The 27500-nt window shown below is 42.2% G+C and overlaps 1 protein-coding gene across 3 annotated transcripts in view; it reads left to right on the top strand.

The window, feature by feature from the left end:
* The window catches only part of itga10 (integrin, alpha 10), a 104222-nt gene that overhangs the window by 20791 nt on the left and 55931 nt on the right, over nucleotides 1-27500 (top strand). For all 3 annotated transcript variants that reach the window (XM_061982913.1, XM_061982915.1, XM_061982914.1), the window contains exons 2-7: nucleotides 1500-1611; nucleotides 1684-1793; nucleotides 1862-1950; nucleotides 9763-9877; nucleotides 12069-12196; nucleotides 13572-13720. In XM_061982913.1, coding sequence (XP_061838897.1) covers nucleotides 1500-1611; nucleotides 1684-1793; nucleotides 1862-1950; nucleotides 9763-9877; nucleotides 12069-12196; nucleotides 13572-13720 — 703 coding nt within the window. The remainder of the gene's footprint in view (nucleotides 1-1499; nucleotides 1612-1683; nucleotides 1794-1861; nucleotides 1951-9762; nucleotides 9878-12068; nucleotides 12197-13571; nucleotides 13721-27500) is intronic.

The raw sequence follows: 27500 nt of genomic DNA, 5'->3' as shown, positions 1-27500 counted from the left end.
ATGTTCACGTATATGTCATGTTTTTTCAATGTTAACACTTTTGTACAAATAAGTACATTTGCACTTTATTTTTTCAATGTGTTTGTTCTGTAAAGGAATGAGTTAATGTTTAAAATGACTGGTTAATAGTGCTATTATAAAGTGCAATGTCAGCACAATTTTCTTTCCTGCAATTTAAAATGCACTTGTTTTAATAAATAAATACAGCGTTTGAAAAGCATACACAATCTGTGTTAATATATTAGTCTGTGGTTAAAAGGACTTGAAAGGACTCGAAACTCAAAATGCAGGACTTAGGACTTGACTTGAGACTTTCCAGTCTTGACTTTGGACTTGACTCGGGGCTTGCCTGTCTTGACTCGGGACTTGACTCGGACTTGAGGGCAAAGACTTGAGACTTACTTGTGACTTGCAAAACAATGACTTGGTCCCACCTCTGATATATACAGTATATATACATATATATGTATATATACAGAACATATATATATATATACATATATATCCCATTTATTTATGTATCGAAATATGTTTTGTGATGCCTGTACTGGTAGCAAAATATTGGTATATATATATATATATATATATATAATGTTTTTAATTTTACTGTTAATATCTGCTTATTTTATGTTTTAACATATTCAATCTATACTTATGTTAAAATGTAATAAACACTTGTTTTCTTTGTTGTTTGGATACTTTACATACGTTTTGGGTGATACTACAAATTTGGGTATCGATCCAACACTAAGTAGTTACAGGATCCTACATTAGACGCAAATGCACTTTTTTTTGGTCAATATGTCATACAGGAAAATTGTTTAAATGTTTTCCTTGAGTGCACGTTATTTTTATCTGAAGTCTATACAGCCAGGGTGTACTTTATTTTTGGAGTGAAAACTGCCAGTTACATATTGTTATTTAATGTTACGTGATGCCAGCTTTAAACTAATATTTTGTCTTTCTTCATCTGTTTATCTGATAATACCCACATTAAACTGCTCAAAATATTTACTGGCCCACCTCAGGCAATATTTCTTATAAGGTGAAGATGACTCCTTTGAGTAAGAGGACTCAAAGTAATAGGGGCAAGTTTTTAGCAATATAATATTTTAGCAATACATGCACATAAAAACATATAAAAAGATACTATTCTGCAAGACACTTTACTTGATAACATTTAAAAAAATATTTTTCAGTTGATTTGATGCTGCATTTATACATTATATTTCCTGTCACTCGGTGGAACATCCAGTACTTTATATAAGTACCGTATTTTTCGGAGTATAAGTCGCACCGGAGTATAAGTCGCACCTGCCGAAAATGCATAATAAAGAAGGAAAAAAACATACACAAATCGCACTGGAGCCCGGCCAAACTATGAAAAAAATTGCGACTTATAGTCCGAAAAATACGGTACCCACATACTGTATGTTGAATACTCATATAAGTATTTTATAAGTCACCAGTATAATCGTCACTCTTTCTTGCTTCTCCAGGCTTGTGTCAGTGCTTCAACATCGACGTCAAGCATCCGCGGATATTTAGCGGCCCGGATGACTCCCTGTTTGGCTTCTCCGTGTTGCAGCTTGAAACAGAGGGAGAGAAATCGTAAGTTACAGACGGAAACGTGTTGATCTCCCGGGAGACGGTAACCAATTTCATGAATCCTCCTCGGTGCAGAATGCTGGTTGGCGCTCCCTGGGATGGACCTCCCAATAACAGGAAAGGAGATGTGTACAGGTGCACTGTGGGCCAAGAGATCCACTCCAACTGCAGCAAAATGAACTTGGGTGAATATGAATAAAAAATGAACTTGATATCGTATTGTGAGTGTCTGACACCGTCGCGTCCGTATCAGGTGAGACCGCCTTCCAGAACATATCCAAAAACCTCAAGGACTCTCACCTGGGAATGACCCTGACTCCAGACTCACCTGATGGCCTGTTGGTATGTGTGTATCATCAGCAATAGCTTTTCAGAGCTTTTCGTCCTGTCACTCACACGTACGCCAGTGACCTGGAAAATGCAACCACAAACCAGATGCAAACTAAATTGAATACATTACCTTACCGATCAGAATAAAAGGCAACCCTTTACAAAATATATACCGGTATATTAAAAAAAGGACACATTTTAAATTGTTTTTTGACTAATCTGACTTTACTCTATTGATCTGCATTATCTTAAAATTAGCATCATAGTTCCTCTGTTGTTTGCCAGCTTGTTAACACCGACTTGGGCAACTTTTTTCCCAGAGAGTTTCTGTGTCGACAGGTCACCGGTGTGAGTGACGGGAAGAAAAGCTCCGGCTCTCTTAGGGGGAAAGTTGATTGGCGGCTCCCGCTGGCATGTATAGCAGAACCCATTTCAGTTGGACCCGCTTATAAGGACAACCTGTCTTAAGTCGACCTTGACACACACGGTCGACTGCTTTTTGTTGACATAAGATTTAATTTTGGGTTTGTTTATGTCAGGGGTGTCCACACCTTTTCCACTGAGGGCCACAGACTGACAAATCAAAGGATGTGGGGGCCATTTTGGTTTTTATCTTCAAAACCAATACAATGCACAGATTTTTTTTTTTTTATTAGCCATGGGCCGCACTTTGGACACCTATGCTTTACGTCGACATGTGTTGAGTTGATGTCATGAGCCCCGTTTGTTTGCTACTTTCCTGTGTTTTGCATCATTTCCTGTCCTGGTGCTTCTTTTTTGGTTCTACTTCCTGTTGGATTCTTTGCTTTGCTGCACCTTCACATTTGGATCTGTTTCCTGTCAGCACATCTGTTTTCCATTAGTTAATCCAGCCTATTTCACCTGGACTTCTTGCCTGCACGTTGCCTTCCATGCTCTGCATCCTGGGGTCTGGACCAGAGAATGTAACAGTTAACATCATTAAACAACATTAGCGTTTCATTTTAACGACAACAGCAACTAAAACCCTGTCTTAATCAGCGGTGTCAAAACTATGGCCTGCAGGCCAAGTGCGGCCTGCCAACAACTTCAATTTAGACGGCGAGGCGTTAATGAGTTTATTAAGCAATCTTACCCATAGGGAATGAGCATTCATTTAAACTTTGGTGATTTTACCATAATGCAATCCATAGTCCAACATGAGTAATTCAAGTCAATGGCCTTTATTTATTCTTCAAACATATAAGCGCCCAATATTCACTTATATGACCTAATGCAAATAACCTTCCCTAGTCATGGCGCAAAAAAAAAAAAAAATCCAACCAAGTGAAGTGTGAAGTGAATTATATTTATATAGCGCTTTTCCTCTAGTGACTCAAAGCGCTTTACATAGTGAAACCCAATATCTAAGTTACATTTAAACCAGTGTGCGTGGCACTGGGAGCAGGTGGGTAAAGTGTCTTGCCCAAGGACACAACAGCAGCGACTAGGATGGCGGAAGCGGGGATCGAACCTGGAACCCTCAAGTTGCTGGCACGGCCGCTCTACCAACCGAACGTCAACAGACATGGTCACACATAACACAGCCTCACTGAACTTTGTGGTCATTAAAAGAAAAATGCAGAAATTCGAAATTACACCCATTTAAATCCATTACAAAGCATCATGCGAAAAATACAAAACACTCTCTACACTTATCCATATTTGACGCATTTTAGCTGCATGATATTTCTGATTGGTTATAAAACTTTAAGGAGGTCGTCACGGAAGTAAACAAGGTAGGAGTCAAACTTTCACATACTCTTAATAGCCAATTATAATAATTATATAACCACTATAAAAAAAAAAATATATATATATATATATATACATACATACATATATATATATATATATGTATATATATATATATATATAAATATATATATATATATATATATATATATATACAGTCGTGGTCAAAAGTTTGCATACACTTGTGAAGGACATAATTTGGTTCTTTTATGAATTTATTATGGGTCTACTGAAAGTGTGAGCAAATCTGCTGGGTCAAAAGTATACATACAGCAATGTTAATATTTGCTTACATGTCCCTTGGCAAGTTTCACTGCAATAAGGCGCTTTTGGTAGCCATCCACAAGCTTCTGCTTGAATTTTTGACCACTCCTCTTGACAAAATTGGTGCACTTCAGCTAAATTTGTTATTTTTCTGACATGGATTTGTTTCTTCAGCATTGTCCACACGTCAGGACTTTAGGAAGACTATTCTAAAACCTTAATTTTAGCCTGATTTAGCCATTCCTTTACCACTTTTGACGTGTGTTTGGGGTCATTGTCCTGTTGGAACACCCAACTGCGCCCAAGACCCAACCTCCGGGCTGATGATTTTAGGTTGTCCTGAAGAATTTGGAGGTAATCCTCCTTTTTCATTGTCCCATTTACTCTCTGTAAAGCAGCAGTTCCATTGGCAGCAAAACAGGCCCAGAGCATAATACTACCACCACCATGCTTGACGGTAGGTTAGGTGTTCCTGGGATTAAAGGCCTCACCTTTTCTCCTCCAAACATATTGCTGGGTATTGTGGCCAAACAGCTACATTTTTGTTTCATCTGACATCACATGGACAAAGATAAGACTTTCTGGAGGAAAGTTCTGTGGTCAAATTCCCAGCTCTCAAACGTCACGAGCCAGCTTTGCCTAAAAAGCAACACATTCAGTTTCAGAATCCTTAAATATGTTCCGCATTGGTCCAGTTATGAGACCACCATCTCACAGAGGGGCCGCCATAAAAGCGTGCAGGCGTGTAATGTTGCGTGTCAATGACCCTCGCCGGGTTTTGTATCGCCGAGCGTTGGGCTTGTGTCTGCGAACATCCGCCAACTTCTCTGTGCTGCTGCGGGAGCTCGCTGGTTTATAGTCTATGAACAACCGGCCAGCGTAGTTAATGTGTGCGTGTGTGTGTGTGTGCGTGCGTGTATAAGCGTGTATTTTTCTTGAGGCCGGCGGTCAGGTCTATAACAGGCTTGGAATGTGTCTCCGGCTTTTTGTTAATGACAGACCTGCAAAAAGCCATCGCACCTCTGTTGATGTTCTTTCTTTCTGACCCTCCTTCCATTCCATCATCGACTTATCGACTTTCTTTCATGACAGGATGTTTCTCTTTCTCCTTCCCCACTTTTGTAAAAGTTATACGTCTGTTCTGCGCCGGCAATTTAAATTAGATTTAAATTGCCTCACTGGTCTGGTGTTGCAGCGCTGCCAATATGACAACAATGGCCCCCCCGACTTCAACCGCCTCCCTTTTATTCCCCCCAAACCACATTATTGTGTTTTTTTCCATGACTTTCTCTCCTTTCATGACTGTTTTTGCTCCTTGTCAGGCCTTATTTAGTCACTTTTTACTCTTTATGTGGAGGTCACCAACCGTTCAACACTTTTGAATGTACAAGCTGGAAACTTGTTCCAAATTTGCTGGCTGGCAACCAAGTTCAAAACTTGCTAGCTGGCAAACAGTCTGAAAATTGATTGCTGGCAACCAGTTTAAAAATGCTAGCTGGCAACTCGTCCCAAAATCGCTACCTGGCAACTAGTTCCAGAATTGCTAGCTGGCAACTAGTCTGAAAATCGCTAGCTGGCTACTAGTCCCAAAATTGCTAGCTAGCAACCAATCCAAAAATTTCTAGCTGGCAACTATTTCGAAAATTGCTAGGTGACTACCAGTTTGAAAATCGCAAGCTGGCAACCAGTCCGAAAATCGCTAGCTGGCTACTAGTCTCAAAATTGCTAGCTGGCAACCAATCCAAATATTTCTAGCTGGCAACCAATCCAAACATTTCTAGCTGGCAACTAGTTCAAAAATTGCTAGCTGACAACCAGTCCGAAAATTACGAGCTGGCAACCAACCCAAAAATCGCTAGCTGGCAACTAGTTAAAAAATTGCTAGCTGACAACCAGTCCCAAAATTGCGAGCTGGCAACCAATCCAAAAATTTCTAGCTGGTAACTAGTTCGAAAATTGCTAGCTTACAACCAGTTTGAAAATCGGGAGCTGGCAACGAGTCCCTAAATCTCAAACTGGCAACTAGTTCCGAAATTGCTAGCTGGAAACTAGTCCGAAAATTGCTAGCTGGCTACTAGTCCCAAAATTGCTAGCTGGCAACCAATCCAAAAATTTCTAGCTGGCAACTAGTTCGAAAATTGCTAGCTGACAACCAGTCTGAAAATTGCGAGCTGGCAACCAATCCAAAAATCGCTAGCTGGCAACTGGTTAAAAATTGCTAGCTGACAACCAGTCTGAAAATTGCGAGCTGGCAACCAATCCAAAAATTTCTAGCTGGCAACTAGTTCGAAAATTGCTAGTTGACAACCAGTTTGAAAATCACGAGCTGGCAACGAGTCCATAAATCGCAAACTGGCAACTAGTTCCGAAATTGCTAGCTGGCATCTAGTCCGAAAAACGCTAGATGGCTACTGGTCCCTAAATCGCAAACTGGCAACTAGTTCCGAAATTACTAGCTGGCATCTAGTCCGAAAATCGCTAGCTGGCTACTAGTCCCAAAATTGCTAGCTGGCAACCAATCCAAAAATTTCTAGCTGGCAACTACTTCGAAAATTGCTAGTTGACAACCAGTTTGAAAATCGCGAGCTGGCAACGAGTCCCTAAATCGCAAACTGGCAACTAGTTCCGAAATTGCTAGCTGGCATCTAGTCCTAAAAACGCTAGCTGGCTACTGGTCCCAAAATCGCAAACTGGCAACTAGTTCCAAAATTGCTAGCTAGCAACTAGTCCGAAAATCGCTAGCTGGCTACTAGTCCCAAAATTGCTAGCTGGCAACCAATCCAAAAATTTCTAGCTGGCAACTACTTTGAAAATTGCTAGTTGACAACCAGTTTGAAAATCGCGAGCTGGCAACGAGTCCCTAAATCGCAAACTGGCAACTAGTTCCGAAATTGCTAGCTGGCATCTAGTCCAAAAAACGCTAGCTGGCTACTGGTCCCAAAATCGCAAACTGGCAACTAGTTCCAAAATTGCTAGCTGGCAACTAGTCCGAAAATCGCTAGCTGGCTCCTAGTCCCAAAATTGCTAGCTGGCAACCAATCCAAAAATTTGTAGCTGGCAACTAGTTTGAAAATTGCTAGCTGACAACCAGTCTGAAAATTGCGAGCTGGCAACCAATCCAAGAATTTCTAGCTGGCAACTAGTTCGAAAATTGCTAGGTGACTACCAGTTTGAAAATCGCGAGCTGGCAACGAGTCCAAAAATCGCTAGCTGGCTACTAGTCCCAAAATTGCTAGCTGGCAACCGATCTAAAAATTTCAAGCTGGCAACCAATCCAAACATTTCTAGATGGCAACTAGTTCGAAATTTGCTAGCTGACATCTAGTCCAAAAATTTCTAGCTGGCAACTAGTTCGAAAATTGCTAGCTGACAACTACTTCAAAAATTGCGAGCTGGCAACCAATCCGAAATCGCTAGCTGGCAACTAATTTAAAATTACTAGCTGGTAACCAATCCAAAAATGTTTAGCTGGCAACTAGTTAGAAAATTGCTACTTGACAACCAGTTTGAAAATTGCGAGATGGCAACGAGTCCCAAAATCGCAAACTGGCAACGAGTTCCAAAATTGCTCTCTGGCAACTAGTCCGAAAATCGCTAGCTGGCTACTAGTCCCAAAACTGCTAGCTGTCAACCAATCGAAATGCTTACTAGCTGGCAACTAGTTCGGAAATTGCTAGGTGGCAAGCAGTTTGAAAATTGCTTGCTGGCAACCAGTTTAAAAAATGCTAGCTGGCAACTCGTCCCAAAATCGCTACCTGGCAACTAGTTCCAGAATTGCTAGCTGGCAACTAGTCCGAAAATCGCTAGCTGGCTACTAGTCCCAAAATTGCTAGCTGGCAACCAATCCAAAAATTCCTAGCTGGAAACTAGTTCAAAAATTGCTAGGTGACTACCAGTTTGAAAATTGCGAGCTGGCAACCAGTCCGAAAATTGCTACCTGGCTACTAGTCTCAAAATTGCTAGCTGGCAACTAGTTCGAAAATTGCGAGCTGGCAACCAATCCAAAAATCGCTAGCTGGAAACTAGTTTGAAAAATGCTAACCGACAACCAGTCCGAAAATTGTGAGCTGGCAACCAATCCAAAAATTTCTAGCTGGCAACTAGTTCGAAATTTGCTAAGTGACACCCAGTTTGAGAATCGCGAACTGGCACGAGTCCCAAAATCGCAAACTGGCAACTCGTTCCAAAATTGCTAGCTGGCAACTAGTCCGAAAATCGCTAGCTGGCTACTAGTCCCAAAATTGCTAGCTGGCAACCAATCCAAAAATTCCTAGCTGGCAACTAGTTCAAAAATTGCTAGGTGACTACCAGTTTGAAAATTGCGAGCTGGCAACCAGTCCGAAAATCGCTACCTGGCTACTAGTCTCAAAATTGCTAGCTGGCAACCAATCCAAAAATTTCTAGCTGGCAACCAATCCACAAATTTCTAGCTGGCAACTAGTTCGAAAATTGCGAGCTGGCAACCAATCCAAAAATCGCTAGCTGGAAACTAGTTTGAAAAATGCTAACCGACAACCAGTCCGAAAATTGTGAGCTGGCAACCAATCCAAAAATTTCTAGCTGGCAACTAGTTCGAAATTTGCTAAGTGACACCCAGTTTGAGAATCGCGAACTGGCACGAGTCCCAAAATCGCAAACTGGCAACTCGTTCCAAAATTGCTAGCTGGCAACTAGTCCGAAAATCGCTAGCTGGCTACTAGTCCCAAAATTGCTAGCTGGCAACCAATCCAAAAATTCCTAGCTGGCAACTAGTTCAAAAATTGCTAGGTGACTACCAGTTTGAAAATTGCGAGCTGGCAACCAGTCCGAAAATCGCTACCTGGCTACTAGTCTCAAAATTGCTAGCTGGCAACCAATCCACAAATTTCTAGCTGGCAACTAGTTCGAAATTTGCTAAGTGACACCCAGTTTGAGAATCGCGAACTGGCACGAGTCCCAAAATCGCAAACTGGCAACTAGTTCCACAATTGCTAGCTGGCAACTAGTCCAAAAATCGCTAGCTGGCTACTAGTCCCAAAATTGCTAGCTGGCAACCAATCCAAAAGTTTCTAGCTGACAACCAGTCCGAAAATTGTGAGCTGGCAACCAATCCACAAATCGCTAGCTGGCAACTAGTTCGAAAATCGCGAGCTGAAAACTAGTCCGCAAATCGCTAGCTGGCAATCAGTCCGCAAATAACTAACTGGCGACTTGAGTGCTAATCGTTACCCAGCAGGCACAAGACATTGATACAACAATGATTATACATATATGTCTTTTCAAACTGACTTTGAAACAACGTTGCAAAATAGTTGTATTTGTAAATTGATACCATGTTGGTGTCTAACGTTGGATCCACGTTGTTGGTTGGAAAATGACCAAATTTCAATGCTCAAATCAACGTCACAACCTGACATTGAATAAACGTCATCAAAAAGCATGTTGTTTCAACGTTATGTTTGAGTTGCTCAACGTCAGGACCTGATTCAACAAGTTCTCAACGTTGTTTCAATGTCTTGTGCCTGCTGAGAAGCTACCTTAAATACTAACATGAACATAATAATAAAGTTGCTTTATGTTTTCATGAGTACAATAAGTAGTGTGTCCATTCCTTATTATTTATAAACAACACTACAGTGTGTCGGATCAGTGTTAATATGTATTAAATAACATTTAAAAACCAAAAAGCTGTGGAAAAATATGAAAAAGTCCAATCAACTAAATATTTCACGACCTCCTGTTGAAAAGTTAAAATTTAGTGTGAAGATGTTTCAAGGTGTATTATTAATATGAATTTGTTTCTGACAGGCATGTGCGCCACTGTGGTCCCAAGAGTGCGGCACGTCCAAGTTCAGCACGGGCATCTGCGCGTCTGTCAGTGATGACCTGCAGCCAAGAGACGTCATCGCTCCTACCGCACAACGTAATGCGCACACACAGACACACAGACACACACACACACACACACACACACGCGCACGCACGCACACACGCACGCACGCACGCACGCACGCACACACGCACACACGCACGCACGCACGCACACACGCACGCGCGCACGCACGCACACACGCACGCACGCACGCACGCACGCACACACGCACGCACGCACGCACACACGCACGCACGCACGCACACACGCACACACGCACACACTCTCTTGTATTTGTTACCTTCTTGAGACCTCAGAAAAAGGCCTACCTCTTTAGGACCACCCTTTCTAGATATATAAAGATGTGTATTTACAACATTAATAATATATACATACTATGCAAATATAAAAAAGCTCGTTGTGAAAAATGAGTTGGAATTTCACAAGAAGAAAGTCACAGTTTCCCAAGAAAAACTTTGAATTTTGGCAGTGTTTTAATAAAAGTCGTAAATTTACTCAACGCAAGTCAAAATTTTACAAGAAAAACTGAACATTTGTGCAATATTATGATAAAAGTTGTAATTTTACTCAATAAAAGTCGCAATTTTACAAGAAAAGCTTAACATTTTGTCAATTTTATGAAAATAGTCATAATTTTACTCAGCAAAAGTCACAATTTTATATGAAAACTTTTTGGCAATATTAATAATAATCGGAATTTTACTTGGCAAAATTATGACAAAAGTCATAATTTTACTGAAAACATTTCACTATTTCACAAGAACAACCAAAAAATTGGCAATATTGTGATAAAAGTCGGAATTGTATATGACAAATGTCACCATTTTGCATTAAAAAGTAATCATTTTTACATAAAAAAGTAATAATTTTATGAGAAAATATTGCATTATTACAGAAACAGAAAAAATATGAGAAATTGTTCCCAAATTTATAAGGAAAAAGTCGACACAAGACACTACTTTTAGTTAATGTATTTTTTTAATGTATTTTTTGTTTGGAATTGTTTTTTAATCTTCATTAATTATTTACTTCAAGTTATTACAGTATGTCTCTATATACATATTAATTTTTTTTAATTAATTTTGGCCAAAGGGGGCGCATTTCAATTTCTTACACACACTTATTATTACATATGTTGGCCAGAGGGGGAGCACTTCAAATTTTACACACACTTATTTCATATGTTGACCATAGGTGGTGCACTTTTAAAACCGACACACAGTCCATCCCATCCATTTTCTACCGCTTATTCCCTTCGGGGACGCGGGGGCGCTGGAGCCTATCTCAGCTACAATCGGGCGGAAGGCGGCGTACACCCTGGACAAGTCGCCACCTCATCGCAGGGCCAACACAGATAGACAGACAACATTCACACTCACATTCACACACTAGGGCCAATTTAGTGTTGCCAATCAACCTATCCCCAGGTACATGTCTTTGGAGGTGGGAGGAAGCCGGAGTACCCGGAAGGAACCCACACAGTCACAGGGAGAACATGCAAACTCCACACAGAAAGATCCCGAGCCCGGGATTGAACCCCAGACTACTCTTCCACCGTGCTGCCCGTCGACACACAGTCAATTTGAAAAATCCCTCCTTTTTTGGACCAACCTAATTTTGATAGATTTCACCACCAGGGGTGCAAATGAGATCTCTATTTTTTGTTTTTTTGTAATGTGCTTAAGGCCGATGACAAACGAGTCACAGACCACAGATGGCCCCTGTGCCGCACTTTGTGCAACCCAGCTGTAGAAGCTAACTGTTAATGGCCACTATAGTCTTAGTACCGTAGTGTATTTGTTCATCCTATGGTCACATATGGGACGCGGGTTGTCTCACGTCAGCACCGGAAGTCGTAAAATCAGCTGTTCACCTGGCGGGTTTTTTCGGGGATGAATAGGGAAGTCCTTCTTTAGCTGCCTTTGCACCTGTCAATGTTTACTTTTGTATGCACATTAAATCAACCAAAAATCCTGACTTTGGAGCAATGTTCACAGACTCTAGTATTTGGCTCTGTATTAGATGCAATGGTTTTCCCTATTGGGACCATGATTTTGGTCCTAACTTGTTCACCGGTCCTCATATTGAAGGTACTTTTCCTTATTGATGTCTCAAGAAGGGTAGACATACAAGAACACACACACACGCACACACACACACACACACACACACACACACACACAACCAAGCAGCTTGAACCAAAGCAAGCGTGGTCCCGCAGGTTGCACAACATACATGGACATCGTGATCGTGCTGGACGGGTCCAACAGCATCTACCCTTGGTTCGAGGTACAGAACTTCCTCAGCAACATCCTGAGCAAGTTCCACATCAGCCCAGACCAAATGCAGGTAAAACTTGACTCTTGAGAACTTTATTCTCACTGCCAACATTCTTGTTAGCAACCTCCAACGCATGGGAAAGCATTTTCCGTCATGTCAACTAAGGCCATCATAAAACTTTTATGAACTGTACACGCCATGTTGGAAGAGAAAAAACGGAATCAAAGATCCTCTATACAACTGCTTTTAAAGAGACACTGCAGAAATAGTCAAAGATCCTCTATAAGACAGAAGTGCTCTGATGGTTTAAGGGCCTACTGCAAAATAGTCAGTGTCCCTATTATAGAGGATAAGATCCTCTAAAACAAGGGTCTTCAATGTTGTTCATGCTCAGGACCCCCAACTGATGGAGAAGGGGCCTCTTACATGAAAATCTTATCTTGTTTTTGTGCAGTACTAAGATCGATTAAGAATCGTTACAAATAAGAATCGCGATTCATTCAAAAAGTGACTTTTTTTTTTACATCCCTAATGATCAGCTCCTGACTTTGGAGCTGAACATACAGTAGGAAGGGGATTATATGTCCCCATTCGTTGAGGTTTACCTGACACATGAAACGTGACGAATTGGGCAGGGTGCACTATTCACTTTAGAGTGTTAAAAGTTAGAGTTAAAGTACCAATGATTGTCACACACACACTAGGTGTGGTGAAATGTGTCTTCTGCATTTGACCCATCCCCTTGTTCACCCCCTGGGAGGTGAGGGGAGCAGTGGGCAGCAGCGGTGGCCGCGCCCGGGAATCATTTTTGGTGATTTAACCCCCAATTCCAACCCTTGATGCTGAGTGCCAAGCAGGGAGGTAATGGGTCCCATTTGTATAGTCTTTAAACATCTTAAAATCTGTTTTGCGGCTATTCCAACTTTGACCATGCAGAGTGGCGCTTTCCATCATTTTCAGCGGACCGCATTGCAAAATGATTAACCTCCCCCAGCTTATGCGGCCATTTAAATCCCTTCCCTACTGCACGTGTTGCGTTCTGACGTCACGCGTGAAAGTTTTTGCGCATGTCCGACTTTTGGTTCCGTTCCACTTTGGACGCCTCGGCTTTGACGCTGTAAGACGAGCCCACTCAGGCGTGCTCGCGCTCACACGTACACAATCTGGCAAAAGTGAGGTGACGTCAAAAAGGGGGCACGAGGAGGCCAACTTGAGGCCGGGAAGGAATGAAAGCGGGGGGGCGGTGAAAAGGAAACAGGCGACGTGGGGTGAGGAGGAAATACTTCTGGTTTTGAAATGAAGTCCAAGATTCCACCGAGTCACTGTTTGCTTTAAAGGAGGCTCTTGTGGCTTTCTTTATTGCTCGCATTTATTCCATCACATTTAGGAGGCCTGTGATGGGCAAGGATGATAACGGCAATGTCGGCGTGTTTGTCCACCCGAGGTGGGAATCCTGCAGTACGGCGAGGTGGCGGTCCACGAGTGGTCCCTGCAAGACTACCAGACCACACAAGAGGTGGTGGAGGCCGCCAAGAACATCAGCCGCCAGGAGGGGCGAGAGACGCGCACCGCGTACGCCATCAACATGGCCTGGTAGGTGTTCTTTGTCCAGGTCTTGGTACTTTTGGATTGTACTCAACTTCCCTGCGGTTTGTGTTCCTGGTGCAGCTCCACCGTGTTAGAACTCTTCACGCCTATAGTCAATCAGTTACATAATATATACAGTGAAGTAGTGTTGTCCCGATACCAATATTTTTTAGAGACATGCGGCAGGCTTACACACACACATGCATCCACAAAAAATATACGCCACACACACATACCCCACCCCCCATCCAACCCCCTTGACGCAAATCCCTTAGGGGTGATGGACAGCTGGGCAGCGCCTGAAGAGCTGCAGCCAGCCACCTTAGCCCCCACTCCCTCCCCTCTGTTGCAAGTCTCGAGATGTATGTTGTAATATGTACCGTATTTTTCGGACTATAAGTCGCAGTTTTTTTCATAGTTTGGCCGGGGGTGCGACTTATACTCAGGAGCGACTAATGTGTGAAATTATTAACACATTACCATAAAATATCAAATAATATTATTTAGCTCATTCACGTAAGAGACTAGACGTATAAGATTTCATGGGATTTAGCGATTAGGAGTGACAGATTGTTTGGTAAACGTATAGCATGTTCTATATGTTATAGTTATTTGAATGACTCTTACCATAATATGTTACGTTAACATACCAGGCACCTTCTCAGTTGGTTATTTATGCCTCATATAACGTACACTTATTCAGCCTGTTGTTCACTATTCTTTGTTTATTTTAAATTGCCTTTCAAATGTCTATTCTTGGTGTTGGGTTTTATCAAATACATTTCCCCCAAAAATGCGACTTATACTCCAGTGCGACTTATATATGTTTTTTTCCTTCTTTATTATGCATTTTCGGCAGGTGCGACTTATACTCCGGTGCGACTTATACTCAGAAAAATACGGTATATGCACTTTGCTATGGAGGTTTTCCCCCACTCCAGACTGGGCCCCCTTAGGAGCCCAGTCTAGGTTGTATTTTTTTACTCGTTTCCCCCCCCCCCGCTTTGACCTTTTTCCCATCTTTTACGGGGCGTCTTGTGGCGACCCATCAGCGCTCCTGTTCTGTAACCCTGTACACTGTCTGATAATATCGGCCGATAAATGCTTTAAAATGTAATATCAGAAATTATCGGTATCCGCTTCAAAAAGTAAAATTTATGACTTTTAAAACGCCGCTGTACGGAGTGGTACACGGACGTAGGGAGAAGTACATTTCTCCCGATTTCCACCCAGACAACAATATTGGGGGCGTGCCTTAAAGGCACTGCCTTTGCGTGCCGGCCCAATCACATAATATCTACGGCTTTTCACACACACAAGTGAATGCCAAGCATACTTGGTCAACACCCATACAGGTCACACTGAGGGAGGCCGTATAAACAACTTTAACACTGTTACAAATATGCGCCACACTGTGAACCCACACCAAACAAGAATGACAAACACATTTCGGGAGAACATCCGCACCGTAACACAACATAAACACAACAGAACAAATACCCAGAACCCCTTGCAGCACTAACTCTTCCGGGACGCTACAATATACACCCCCCGCTGCCCCCTACCCCGCCCACCTCAACCTCCTCATGCTCTCTTAGGGAGAGAGCATGATTATTTGCAAAAAAAAAATAAAGTTTATGAGTTTGAACATCAAATATCTTGTCTTTGTAGTGCATTCAATTGAATATGGGTTGAAAAGGATTTGCAAATCATTGTATTCCGTTTATATTTACATCTAACACAATTTCCCAACTCATATGGAAACGGGGTTTGTATTATTTGAATAATTTATTATCGCACAACATTGAGGTACCTTCAAGACAATATTTTACAGGATATACAAGTAGAAGGTCTCACCCTATGTGGCCCTGGTATACAGTATATGTTCTATTATGCATTTAAATTTTTTTAGTATAATAAAACAATGTTTTTAAGTACGTGTGCTTATAAAGCAAAATGCAGAGAAGTTGTAAAAAGAAGCCATAGGGTAAGTCAGGAAATATGATGATACAGTATGCTGACAATGTATTTGCAACATGCTCCTTTAATTTGCTCCAGATTTATCATGATGCTCTGAAGTGCAGAAATATGTTGAAGGGGGCGGGGTTTGACGATCTGCTAAGGCAAGTCTATAGAAACATCTACAAACCGCAAAGTCTTCAAATATCTCTTTTGTTCTTTTCAAAATAAAATTCCTCCTTTATTAAAGTCAAAGCCGCATATAGGAGACCTCGCCTTGGGACTGGTGTCGGGCGTCACTTACACACACACACACACACACACACACACACACACACACACACACACACACACACACACAGACACACACACACACACACACACACACACACACACACACACACACACACACACTCTTGTATTTGTTACCTTCTCGAGACCTCCGAAAAATGCCTACCTCTTTAGGACCACCCTTTCTAGATATATAAAGACATGTATTTACAACATTAATAATATATACATACTATGTAAATATAAAAAAGCTTGTTGTGAAAAATAAGTTGGAATTTCACAAGAAAAAGGTCACAATTTCACAAGAAAAACTTTTTGGTAGTATTATAATAAAAGTCGTAATTTTACTCAACGCAAGTCAAAATTTTACAAGAAAAAACTGAACATTTGTGCAATATTAGGATAAAAGTTGGAATTTTACTCAATAACAGTCGCAATTTTACAAGAAAAGCTTAACATTTTGGCAATTTTATGAAAAGAGTCGTAATTTTACTCGACAAAAGTCACAATTTTATAGGAAAACTTTCAAATCTTCTGAAGGAACACACAACAAGCTTCCTCAGATTGGCTCTAATAAGGAGATAGTAAGCGTTTAAATCGACCAATCAGAAATCCCAAAAGGGTGGAACGCCCCACGTGTAGAAAAATGGAGAAACACAAAAGGTGCTGTGCGTGCACAAAGAAGCCACGCAAATAGTGTGGTTTTTACGCGCAAGGTTTTTAGCACGGTTTTTAGCATGATTTTTAGCATGGTTTTTAGCATGGTTTTTACTGTTTTGGCAATGCTTTCTTTCACACACTTCTATGTTAATCTCTGTTTTGAAATCCCACAAAGATAGCGTGGATAGCATGGATCACGGGGTTCCCACAAACTGCGGGGTTAGCACGGATAGCGTGGTTGGCACAGATAGCGTTGTTAGCACAGATAGCGTGGTTTGCACAGGTAGCGTCGTAGCAACATTAGCCTGGTTGACACAGATAACGTCGTTAGCACAGATAGCGCGGTTTGGACAGATAACATGCTATACACACAGATGGCACAGATGGTGTGGTTAGCACAGATAGCGTGGTTTGCACAGACAGCGTGGTAGCAACGTGAGCCTGGTTGGCACAGATAGCATAGTTAGTGTAGACAGCGTGGTTGGCACACATAGCGTGATTGGCACATGTAGCGTGGTTGGCACAGATAGCGTGGTTAGCACAGATAGCGTGGTTGGTACAGATATTGTAGTTGGCACCGAGAGCATGGTTGGCACAGATAGCTTAGTTAGCACAGATAGTCTGGTTAGCACAGATAGCGCGGTAGGCACAGATAGTGTAGTTAGCACAGATAGCCTAGTTAGCACAGATAGCGTGGTTAGCACTGGTAGCATGGTTGGCACTAGAGATGTCCGATAATATCGGTCGGCCGATAAATGTTTTAAAATGTAATATCGGAAATTATCGATATCATTTTTTTTATTATCGGTATCTGTTTTTTTTTGGTTTTTTTATTAAATCAACATAAAAAACACAAGATACACTTACAATTAGTGCACCAACCCAAAAAACCTCCCTCCCCCATTCACACTCATTCACAAAAAAGGGTTGTTTCTTTCTGTTATTAATATTCTGGTTCCTACATTATATATCAATATATATCAATACAGTCTGCAAGGGATACAGTCCGTAAGCACACATGATTGTGCGTGCTGCTGGTCCACTAATAGTACTAACCTTTAACAGTTAATTTCACTCACTTTCATTAATTACTAGTTTCTATGTAACTGTTTTTATATTGTTTTACTTTCTTTTTTATTCAAGAAAATATTTTTAATTTATTTATCTTATTAATTTTTTAAAAAGGACCTTATCTTCACCATACCTGGTTGTCCAAATTAGGCATAATAATGTGATAATTCCACGACTGTATATATCGGTATCGGTTGATATCAGTATCGGTAATTAAGAGTTGGACAATATCGGGATATCGGCAAAAAAGCCATTATCGGACATCCCTAGTTGGCACAGATAGCGTAGTTGGCACCGATAGCATGGTTGGCACAGATAGCATAGTTGGCACAGATAGCATAGTTGGCACAGATAGCGTGGTTGGCACAGATAGCGTGGTTAGCACAAATAGTGTGGTTAGCACAGATAATGCAGTTAGCACAGATAGCGTAGTTGGCACAGATAGCATGGTTGGCAGGGATAATGTAGTTAGCACAAATAGCGTGGTTGGCACATATAGTGTAATTAGCACAAATAGTGTAGTTAGCATGGATAATGTAGTTAACACATGTAGCGTGGTTGGCACAGATAGTGTGGTTAGCACAGATAGTGTGGTTTGCACAGATAATGCAGTTAGCACAGATAGCGTCGTTGGCACAGATAGCGTGGTTGGCATAGATAGCGTGGTTGGCATAGATTATGTGGTTGGCACAGATAGCGTGGTTGGCAGGGATAATGTAGTTAGCACAAATAGCGTGGTTGGCACATATAGTGTAATTAGCACAAATAGTGTAGTTAGCATGGATAATGTAGTTAACACATGTAGCGTGGTTGGCACAGATAGCGTGGTTGGCACAGCTAATGTAGTTAGCACAAATAGCGTGGTTGGCACATATAGTGTAATTAGCACAAATAGTGTAGTTAGCATGGATAATGTAGTTAACACATGTAGCATGGTTGGCACAGATAGCGTGGTTGGCACAGATAGCGTGGTTAGCACAAATAGTGTGGTTAGCACAGATAATACAGTTAGCACAGATAGCGTAGTTGGCACAGATAGCGTGGTTGGCAGGGATAATGTAGTTAGCACAAATAGCGTGGTTGGCACATATAGTGTAATTAGCACAAATAGTGTAGTTAGCATGGATAATGTAGTTAACACATGTAGCGTGGTTGGCACAGATAGCGTGGTTGGCACAGCTAATGTGGTTGGCACTGATAGCGTGGTTCCATCCATCCATCCATCCATCCATCCATCTTCTTCCGCTTATCCGAGGTCGGGTCGCGGGGGCAGCAGCCTAAGCAGGGAAGCCCAGACTTCCCTCTCCCCAGCCACTTCGTCCAGCTCCTCCCGGGGGATCCCGAGGCGTTCCCAGGCCAGCCGGGAGACATAGTCTTCCCAACGTGTCCCGGGTCTTCCTCGTGGCCTCCTACCGGTCGGACATGCCCTAAACACCTCCTTAGGGAGGCGTTCGGGTGGCATCCTGACCAGATGCCCGAACCACCTCATCTGGCTCCTCTCGATGTGGAGGAGCAGCGGCTTTACTTTGAGCTCCCCCCGGATGACAGAGCTTCTCACCCTATCTCTAAGTGAGAGCCCCGCCACCCGGCGGAGGAAACTCATTTCGGCCGCTTGTACCCGTGATCTTGTCCTTTCGGTCATAACCCAAAGCTCATGACCATAGGTGAGGATGGGAACGTAGATCGACCGGTAAATTGAGAGCTTTGCCTTCTGGCTCAGCTCCTTCTTCACCACAACGGATCGATACAGCGTCCGCATTACTGAAGACGCCGCACCGATCCGCCTGTCGATCTCACGATCCACTCTTCCCTCACTCGTGAACAAGACTCTGAGGTACTTGAACTCCTCCACTTGGGGCAAGATCTCCTCCCCAACCCGGAGATGGCACTCCACCCTTTTCCGGGCGAGAACCATGGACTCGGACTTGGAGGTGCTGATTCTCATCCCAGTCGCTTCACACTCAGCTGCGAACCGATCCAGTGAGAGCTGAAGATCCTGGCCAGATGAAGCCAGCAGGACCAAATCATCTGCAAAAAGCAGAGACCTAATCCTGCAGCCACCAAACCGGATCCCCTCAACGCCTTGACTGCGCCTAGAAATTCTGTCCATAAAAGTTATGAACAGAATCAGTGACAAAGGACAGCCTTGGCGGAGTCCAACCCTCACCGGAAACGTGTCCGACTTACTGCCGGCAATGCGAACCAAGCTCTGACACTGATCATACAGGGAGCGGACCGCCACAATCAGACAGTCCGAAACCCCATACTCTCTGAGCACTCCCCACAGGACTTCCCGAGGGACACGGTCGAATGCCTTCTCCAAGTCCACAAAGCACATGTAGACTGGTTGGGCAAACTCCCGTGCACCCTCAAGGACCCTGCCGAGAGTATAGAGCTGGTCCACAGTTCCACGACCAGGACGAAAACCACACTGTTCCTCCTGAATCCGAGGTTCGACTATCCGGCGTAGCCTCCTCTCCAGTACACCTGAATAGACCTTACCGGGAAGGCTGAGGAGTGTGATCCCACGATAGTTAGAACACACCCTCCGGTTCCCCTTTTTAAAGAGAGGAACCACCACCCCGGTCTGCCAATCCAGAGGTACTGCCCCCGATGTCCACGCGATGCTGCAGAGTCTTGTCAACCAAGACAGCCCTACAGCATCCAGAGCCTTAAGGAACTCCGGGCGGATCTCATCTACCCCCGGGGCCTTGCCACCGAGGAGCTTTTTAACTACCTCAGCAACCTCAGCCCCAGAAATAGGAGAGCCCACCACAGACTCCCCAGGCATTGCTTCCTCATAGGAAGACGTGTTGGTGGGATTGAGGAGGTCTTCGAAGTATTCCCTCCACCGATCCACAACTTCCGCAGTCGAGGTCAGCAGAACACCATCCGCACCATACACGGTGTTGGTAGTGCACTGCTTCCCCTTCCTGAGGCGGCGGATGGTGGTCCAGAATCGCTTCGAAGCCGTCCGGAAGTCGTTTTCCATGGCTTCCCCGAACTCCTCCCATGTCCGAGTTTTTGCCTCCGCGACCGCTGAAGCCGCACACCGCTTGGCCTGTCGGTACCTGTCCGCTGCCTCAGGAGTCCCATGAGCCAAAAGAACCCGATAGGACTCCTTCTTCAGCTTGACGGCATCCCTCACCGCCGGTGTCCACCAACGGGTTCTAGGATTACCGCCACGACAGGCACCAACTACCTTGCGGCCACAGCTCCAATCAGCCGCCTCGACAATAGAGGTGCGGAACATGGTCCACTCGGACTCAATGTCCAGCACCTCCCTCGTGACATGTTCAAAGTTCTTCCGGAGGTGGGAATTGAAACTCTCTCTGACAGGAGACTCTGCCAGACGTTCCCAGCAAACCCTCACAATGCGTTTGGGCCTGCCAGGTCTGTCCGGCATCCTCCCCCACCATCGCAGCCAACTCACCACCAGGTGGTGATCGGTAGAAAGCTCCGCCCCTCTCTTCACCCGAGTGTCCAAAACATGAGGCCACAAATCTGATGACACAACTACAAAGTCGATCATAGAACTGCGGCCTAGGGTGTCCTGGTGCCAAGTGCACATATGGACACCCTTATGCTTGAACATGGTGTTCGTTAAGGACAATCCGTGACGGGCACAAAAGTCCAATAACAAAACACCACTTGGGTTCAGATCCGGTCGGCCATTCTTCCCAATCACGCCTCTCCAGGTTTCACTGTCGTTGCCAATATGAGCGTTGAAGTCCCCCAGTAGAACGAGGGAATCACCCGGGGGAGCACTCTCAAGTACTCCCTCGAGTGAATCCATAGCGTGGTTAGCACAGATAATGTAGTTAGCACAGATAATGTGGTTGGCACAGATAGTGTAATTAGCACAAAGATAGTGTGGTTGGCACATATACAGAGGTGGGTAGAGTAGCCAGAAATTGTACTCAAGTAAGAGTACTGTTACTTTAGAGATTTATTACTCAAGTAAAAGTAATGAGTAGTCACCCAAATATTTACTTGAGTAAAAGTAAAAAGTATGTTGTGAAAAAACTACTCAAGTACTGAGTAACTGATGAGTAACATACACACACATATCATATATATATATATATATATATATATATATATATATATATATATATATATATATATATATATATATATATATATATATATACACATACATTGATATATACAGTATATCATTTATATTTATTTATTTTGCCGTTTTTGTTTACATGTTAAAGGTGTTTTAATGAATATACATGCATGTTTAACACATATAGATTCATTTCTTTCATGTTGACAAGAATATAAGTTGGTGTATTACCTGATTCTGATGACTTGCATTGATTGTAATCAGACAGCAGTGCTTAACGTCCACGTTTTCAAATGCAGGAGAAAAAAAGTTCCTCCTTTCTGTCTAATACCACATGAAAGTGGTTGGTTTTTGGTATCTTATTTGTCCAGCTTCCATATTCGTTTTCACACACTTTACAAGAAATACATTGGCGGCAAACTCCGTAGCTTGCTAACTTGTTTGCGCTGGCTTTCGGAGACTCTTATTTTGAAAGCGCAGGCGCGATGGAGCGGCACTTTTATTGTGAAGACAGGAACTGTGCAGTCAGTCTTTAGGCTTGTGACGGGATGTACGTTTGAAATAAAAAAGTGTCTTTTTTCCTTCACACTTTTGATTGATTGATTGAAACTTGTATTAGTAGATTGCACAGTACAGTACATATTCCGTACAATTGACCACTAAATGGTAACACCTCAATAAGTTTTTCAACTTGTTTAAGTCAGGTCATGTGACCGCCTGGCTCTGTTTGATTGGTCTAACGTCACCAGTGACTGCATCTGATTGGTGGAACGGAGTCAAACGTCACTAGTGACTGCATTTTATTGGTGGAACGGAGTGAAACGTCACCAGTAAGGCAGGCACTTTGAAGGTCTGTCTGACAGACCAAAACAAACAAAGCGTGCATTAACAGATCGATAAAAATTAGTAGCGAGTAGCGAGCTGAATGTAGATAAAAGTAGCGGAGTAAAAGTAGCGTTTCTTCTCTATAAATATACTCAAGTAAAAGTAAAAGTAAGTTGCATTAAAACTACTCTTAGAAGTACAATGTATCCCAAAAGTTACTCAAGTAGATGTAACGGAGTAAATGTAGCGCGTTACTACCCACCTCTGCACATATAGCATGGTTAGCACGGATAATGTAGTTAACACATATAGCGTGGTTGGCACAGATAGCATGGTTGGCACAGGGCAAGCAAACAGGGGTGTAAAACTGCTGACTCAGCATGGATGCAGGTGTGGCAGCGCCTGGTCAGCTAAGCTGCCCACCCCCCCTCCTCCCCCCGCCCCAGCTGCAAAAACACACACATAAATGTATTTCTACACACTCTTTTACATTGACGGCATTCACTTTCTGACTTCTTCACCTCACATCTGACCCTGCAAGACATACTTCACCTTCAACCTTCCTCCCAACCTCGTCCACAGGACAAACTCTACAAAGAGGAGCGAAAATAGCTCTGAAAAGAATATTCACAACTCTAAAATTCCTTTCTGACACTTCTGGAAAAGACAGATTTACAGTCATGGGAAAATATCACAACATGCCATGATGCTTTGTAAGAAGAAGTGATAGTGTAGAATAGCATCACTTGTATTTATTTGGGTAATATTAACATATCATAGAGTATAGTAACAACTACAATACATAAACAATACAACATGGACAATTAGTAGCTAAGTCCCGCCCATTTTGCTTGATGTTGATGTATTGACTCCTGTCTGTTAGTCAGTTTGTTAGTTAGACAGTTAGTTATAGTTACCAAAACAACGGAATAGGTCATGGGCGGATTTTCATGAACATTTCAGTCAATACATTTTGGGGCTGATCCGGATCATTTCTACTACGTCACCTTGCGTTTTAGGTATCAAATAGAGATGTCCGATATGGCTTTTTTGCCGATATCCAATATTGTCCAACTCTTAATTACCGATTCCGATATCAACCGATACCGATATATACAGTCATGGAATTAACACATTATTATGCCTTAATATGTTGTGATGCCCCGCTGGATGCATTAAACAATGTAACAAGGTTTTCCAAAATAAATCAACTCAAGTTATGGAAAAAAATGCCAACATGGCACTGCCATATTTATTATTGAAGTCACAAAGTGCTTTTTTTTTTTTAACATGCCTCAAAACAGCAGCTTGGAATTTGGGACATGCTCTCCCTGAGAGAGCATGAGGAGGTTGAGGTGGGCGGGTGTATATTGAAGCGTCCCGGAAGAGTTAGTGCTGCAAGGGGTTCTGGGTATTTGTTCTGTTGTGTTTATGTTGTGTTACGGTGCGGATGTTCTCCCGAAATGTGTTTGTCATTCTTGTTTGGTGTGGGTTCACAGTGTGGCGCATATTTGTAACAGTGTTAAAGTTGTTTATACGGCCACCCTCAGTGTGACCTGTATGGCTGTTGACCAAGTATGCATTGCATTCACTTGTGTGTGTGAAAAGCCGTAGATATTATGTGATTGGGCCGGCACGTTAAGGGGGGTGGGGGCACTGAAATTCGGGAGTCTCCCGGGAAAATCGGGAGGGTTGGCAAGTATGACTGGGAGACGCAACTGCTCTGTACTTTTCCCTACGTCCGTGTACCACTCCGTACAGCTGCGTTTTAAAAAGTCATACATTTTACTTTTTGAAACCGATACCGGTAATTTTCGATATTACATTTTAAAGCATTTATCGGCCGATAATATCGGCAGTCCGATATTATCGGACATCTCTAGTTCCAAACGTTAACTTCTGTGCATGTTTATGCTCGCCTCCACCCACAGAGACAAAGACAGCGGATGACTAGCAAGAGGCTTGGCTTTGGATCTTTCATCCGCTATATCAATATCAATAACAATAACAATCAATAACAATAACAATCAATAACGGAGCAACATCTCCTTATCCGTGGCTCACTAGTGCAACAACAACGCCGGAAATGTGTGACGTGAAAAACCGTCCAACCGGAACTCTCTAATAACTAAAGTTCCTTGGGTGAATAATGTAAACTCACTACACCGGTATGTTTTAGGGCTTTCATGGCGAGTTTACTGACAGATATAAGTAAGAACTTTACACTACTTTATATTAGAAATGGCAACAGCGAAGGATGAATGTTCCATAACAAGAAGATAGAGAAAAAGAAGAAGCTTATCGACTACGGTGTCGACATGGACTACAAAGGCGGACGCGCTCAAATTTTCAGGATTTATGCAGATCCCAAATACAGATCAGCATGTACCAGAAGGTAGGAAAAGTTGCTTTTGCATAATATTGCAAAACAAAGCGCCAGATAATATGTCTTACCTTATACACACACCATAATAATACTCGTACGTTGAAGCACAGTACAATCCATCAAGCGGTGCAGCTTCATAGTTTACCAAAGTCGTACTAAAACATTTTGATAGATTTTTGAGCGCCGTGTGTAATGTTCTATATTTTCAATGGAACAGATAACATTTTGGTGTTGTTTACTTGAGTCATATTGCAGTTCACACATATATCTTATGTGTGACTGCCACCTTCTGATCACACTTATCATTTCACCATGTACCAAATAAAATAACTCTGAGGTCGGTAAGCACAACCAAAATTATTTTGTACATTATGCGCACCGGGTTATAAGGCACACTGTCGAGTTTTGAGAAAATGAAAGGATTTTAAGTCAGTCAAGTAGCACTCAGGGCGGACTCAGCCAAACAAGGTATGCTTGGTAGAAAACGCTCAAACGTAAAGTTCAAATTCAATGCTAATTCACATTGGATTTGCCATGCACAGGCTACTATTAGCATTAGCGATTTTACATGGCGATTACACCTCCAATTTTAGTAATGACAACTACAACTAAGATGGTTGTTACAATCAAACAGCGGGTGTGTAATGGGTACAATACTAACAGTATTAACACGTTGTAGGGCGCAACATAACACATTCAGCTTCTTGGAAAAAGCTACTTCCGACTTAGACAACATACCATAGATAGCCTACATACAGTACTGCCATCTAATGACATGGAAGTGCAACTGCATTGCAAATGAGACTCAAATGTAATCAGAAAGTAAGATATAACAACTGGACAGCACTGTTATCATAATTAGCTTATTTTTAAATGTTACATAAAACAATTAAGATTCTTCAACACACAAAAGTACCCAAAACTGGTACCGATATCACTTCCCAGGTATCAGGAATTGGTACCGTATGGTTCATATTTGAACTGTACCCATCCCGAGTAGTAAATAGAGCGTATAACAAGGAATAATGGACACATGGACAAGATACAGGAAGGAAAGTACACTTTGTTGGTCATAAATCATTCATATGCCAGTAAACGCTGTTTAAAAGACAAATTGAGACCCGATAAATGTGACAAAAACCTTGCTGTCTTTTCCAAACAACTTCTATCCTCTCTTTCCCCCACGGATTTGTGCACTAATCCATCTGACAAGTCGAGCTGAGAGAGTTGCAGTAGAATAACTTTTCAAGTCGGATATTAAACATGAGCCGGGTTTAAAAGAGAACACTTAACCGCAAGCACTTCATTCTCTTTACGTCAGAGTTCACACCACAAGGGGTATTTTGCCGCCCCCTTAGTAGACACAAATAGAGAAATAAACAACTGCTGACTTGTGTGCGCGCCGCTCGGAAGTCAAAAGTGAAGCATCAGATTAGTCAGATTTTGTTTAGCTCCACCCGTCTGAGATGCACTCATTTGGCGTGGCAGACCACCACGCCATGTGTCATTACCGCACAAGTGCAACCCTATAAAAGCCTCTTGTAAATAACTTGGCAGCCTCCAAATTAGCCGCTCGCTATTGCTCGTCCTTCCCCCGCCCCCATTCCCCAGGCCCGCTTTTTTATTTGGATGCTCTTTTGTTTCACGTCATATTTTCCCTTCTCCCCGTTTTTATTTTGGTTTCCTTCAAAGCGCAGCAGAGGACGACTTGCACTTTTCTCTCATAAAATGCGGTCACACTCGATTGTCTTTTATGTTTCTCTACACCCTTTTTTAGGGCTTCTTCAAACTGCGAGCTTTAATACAGTGGAACCCCGATTATGTCGACCGAGTCATCAAGTTCTGGTCCTAATTACTAAAGTCAACATCAACAGGCAGTTTTGGTGGTCGGCAACAAATGTGAGCGCCTCGGGGGTCATTTCTATGAAAATGGGTTTATGTTGACATGTGTCGTAGTATTGTTAACGCCGGTTACGTTGCAGTGTGGCGTAGATTTGGCCGTGACCCCAGGAGGCAGATAGGGTAGGCAAAATGCTGGTAAAATGTAATAAATAACATGCATTTGGGAAGTGCACAAAACAGGCCAAACAGTCACATGAAGCATAGGGAAAGCTACGCATCATGGAGGTACAAACTTGATCTGTCCCTGTCCAGTAGACAAGGCTGGCATAATGGATGGATGGCTATATTACACTATATAGATACATAATAAAAAATAATATATATGTATGTATATATGTGTGTGGTGTGTGTAAATATTGTGTATATAAGTATTTATACATGTGTATATATGTAAATTTGTGTGTATATATGTGTGTATATATATATATATATATATATATATATATATATATATATGTATGTGTGGGAAAAAAATCACAAGACTATTTCATCTCCATAAAAACATATATATATAAACATATATATATATATATATATATATATATATATATATATATATATATATATATATATATATATGTTTGTATATATGTTTATGTACATATATATATATACAT

Source organism: Nerophis lumbriciformis, linkage group LG21 (assembly GCF_033978685.3).
Source record: "Nerophis lumbriciformis linkage group LG21, RoL_Nlum_v2.1, whole genome shotgun sequence".
NCBI lineage: Eukaryota > Metazoa > Chordata > Actinopteri > Syngnathiformes > Syngnathidae > Nerophis > Nerophis lumbriciformis.
Note: the sequence above shows the minus strand (reverse complement) of the source record. Positions and strands in the feature narration are given on the sequence as shown.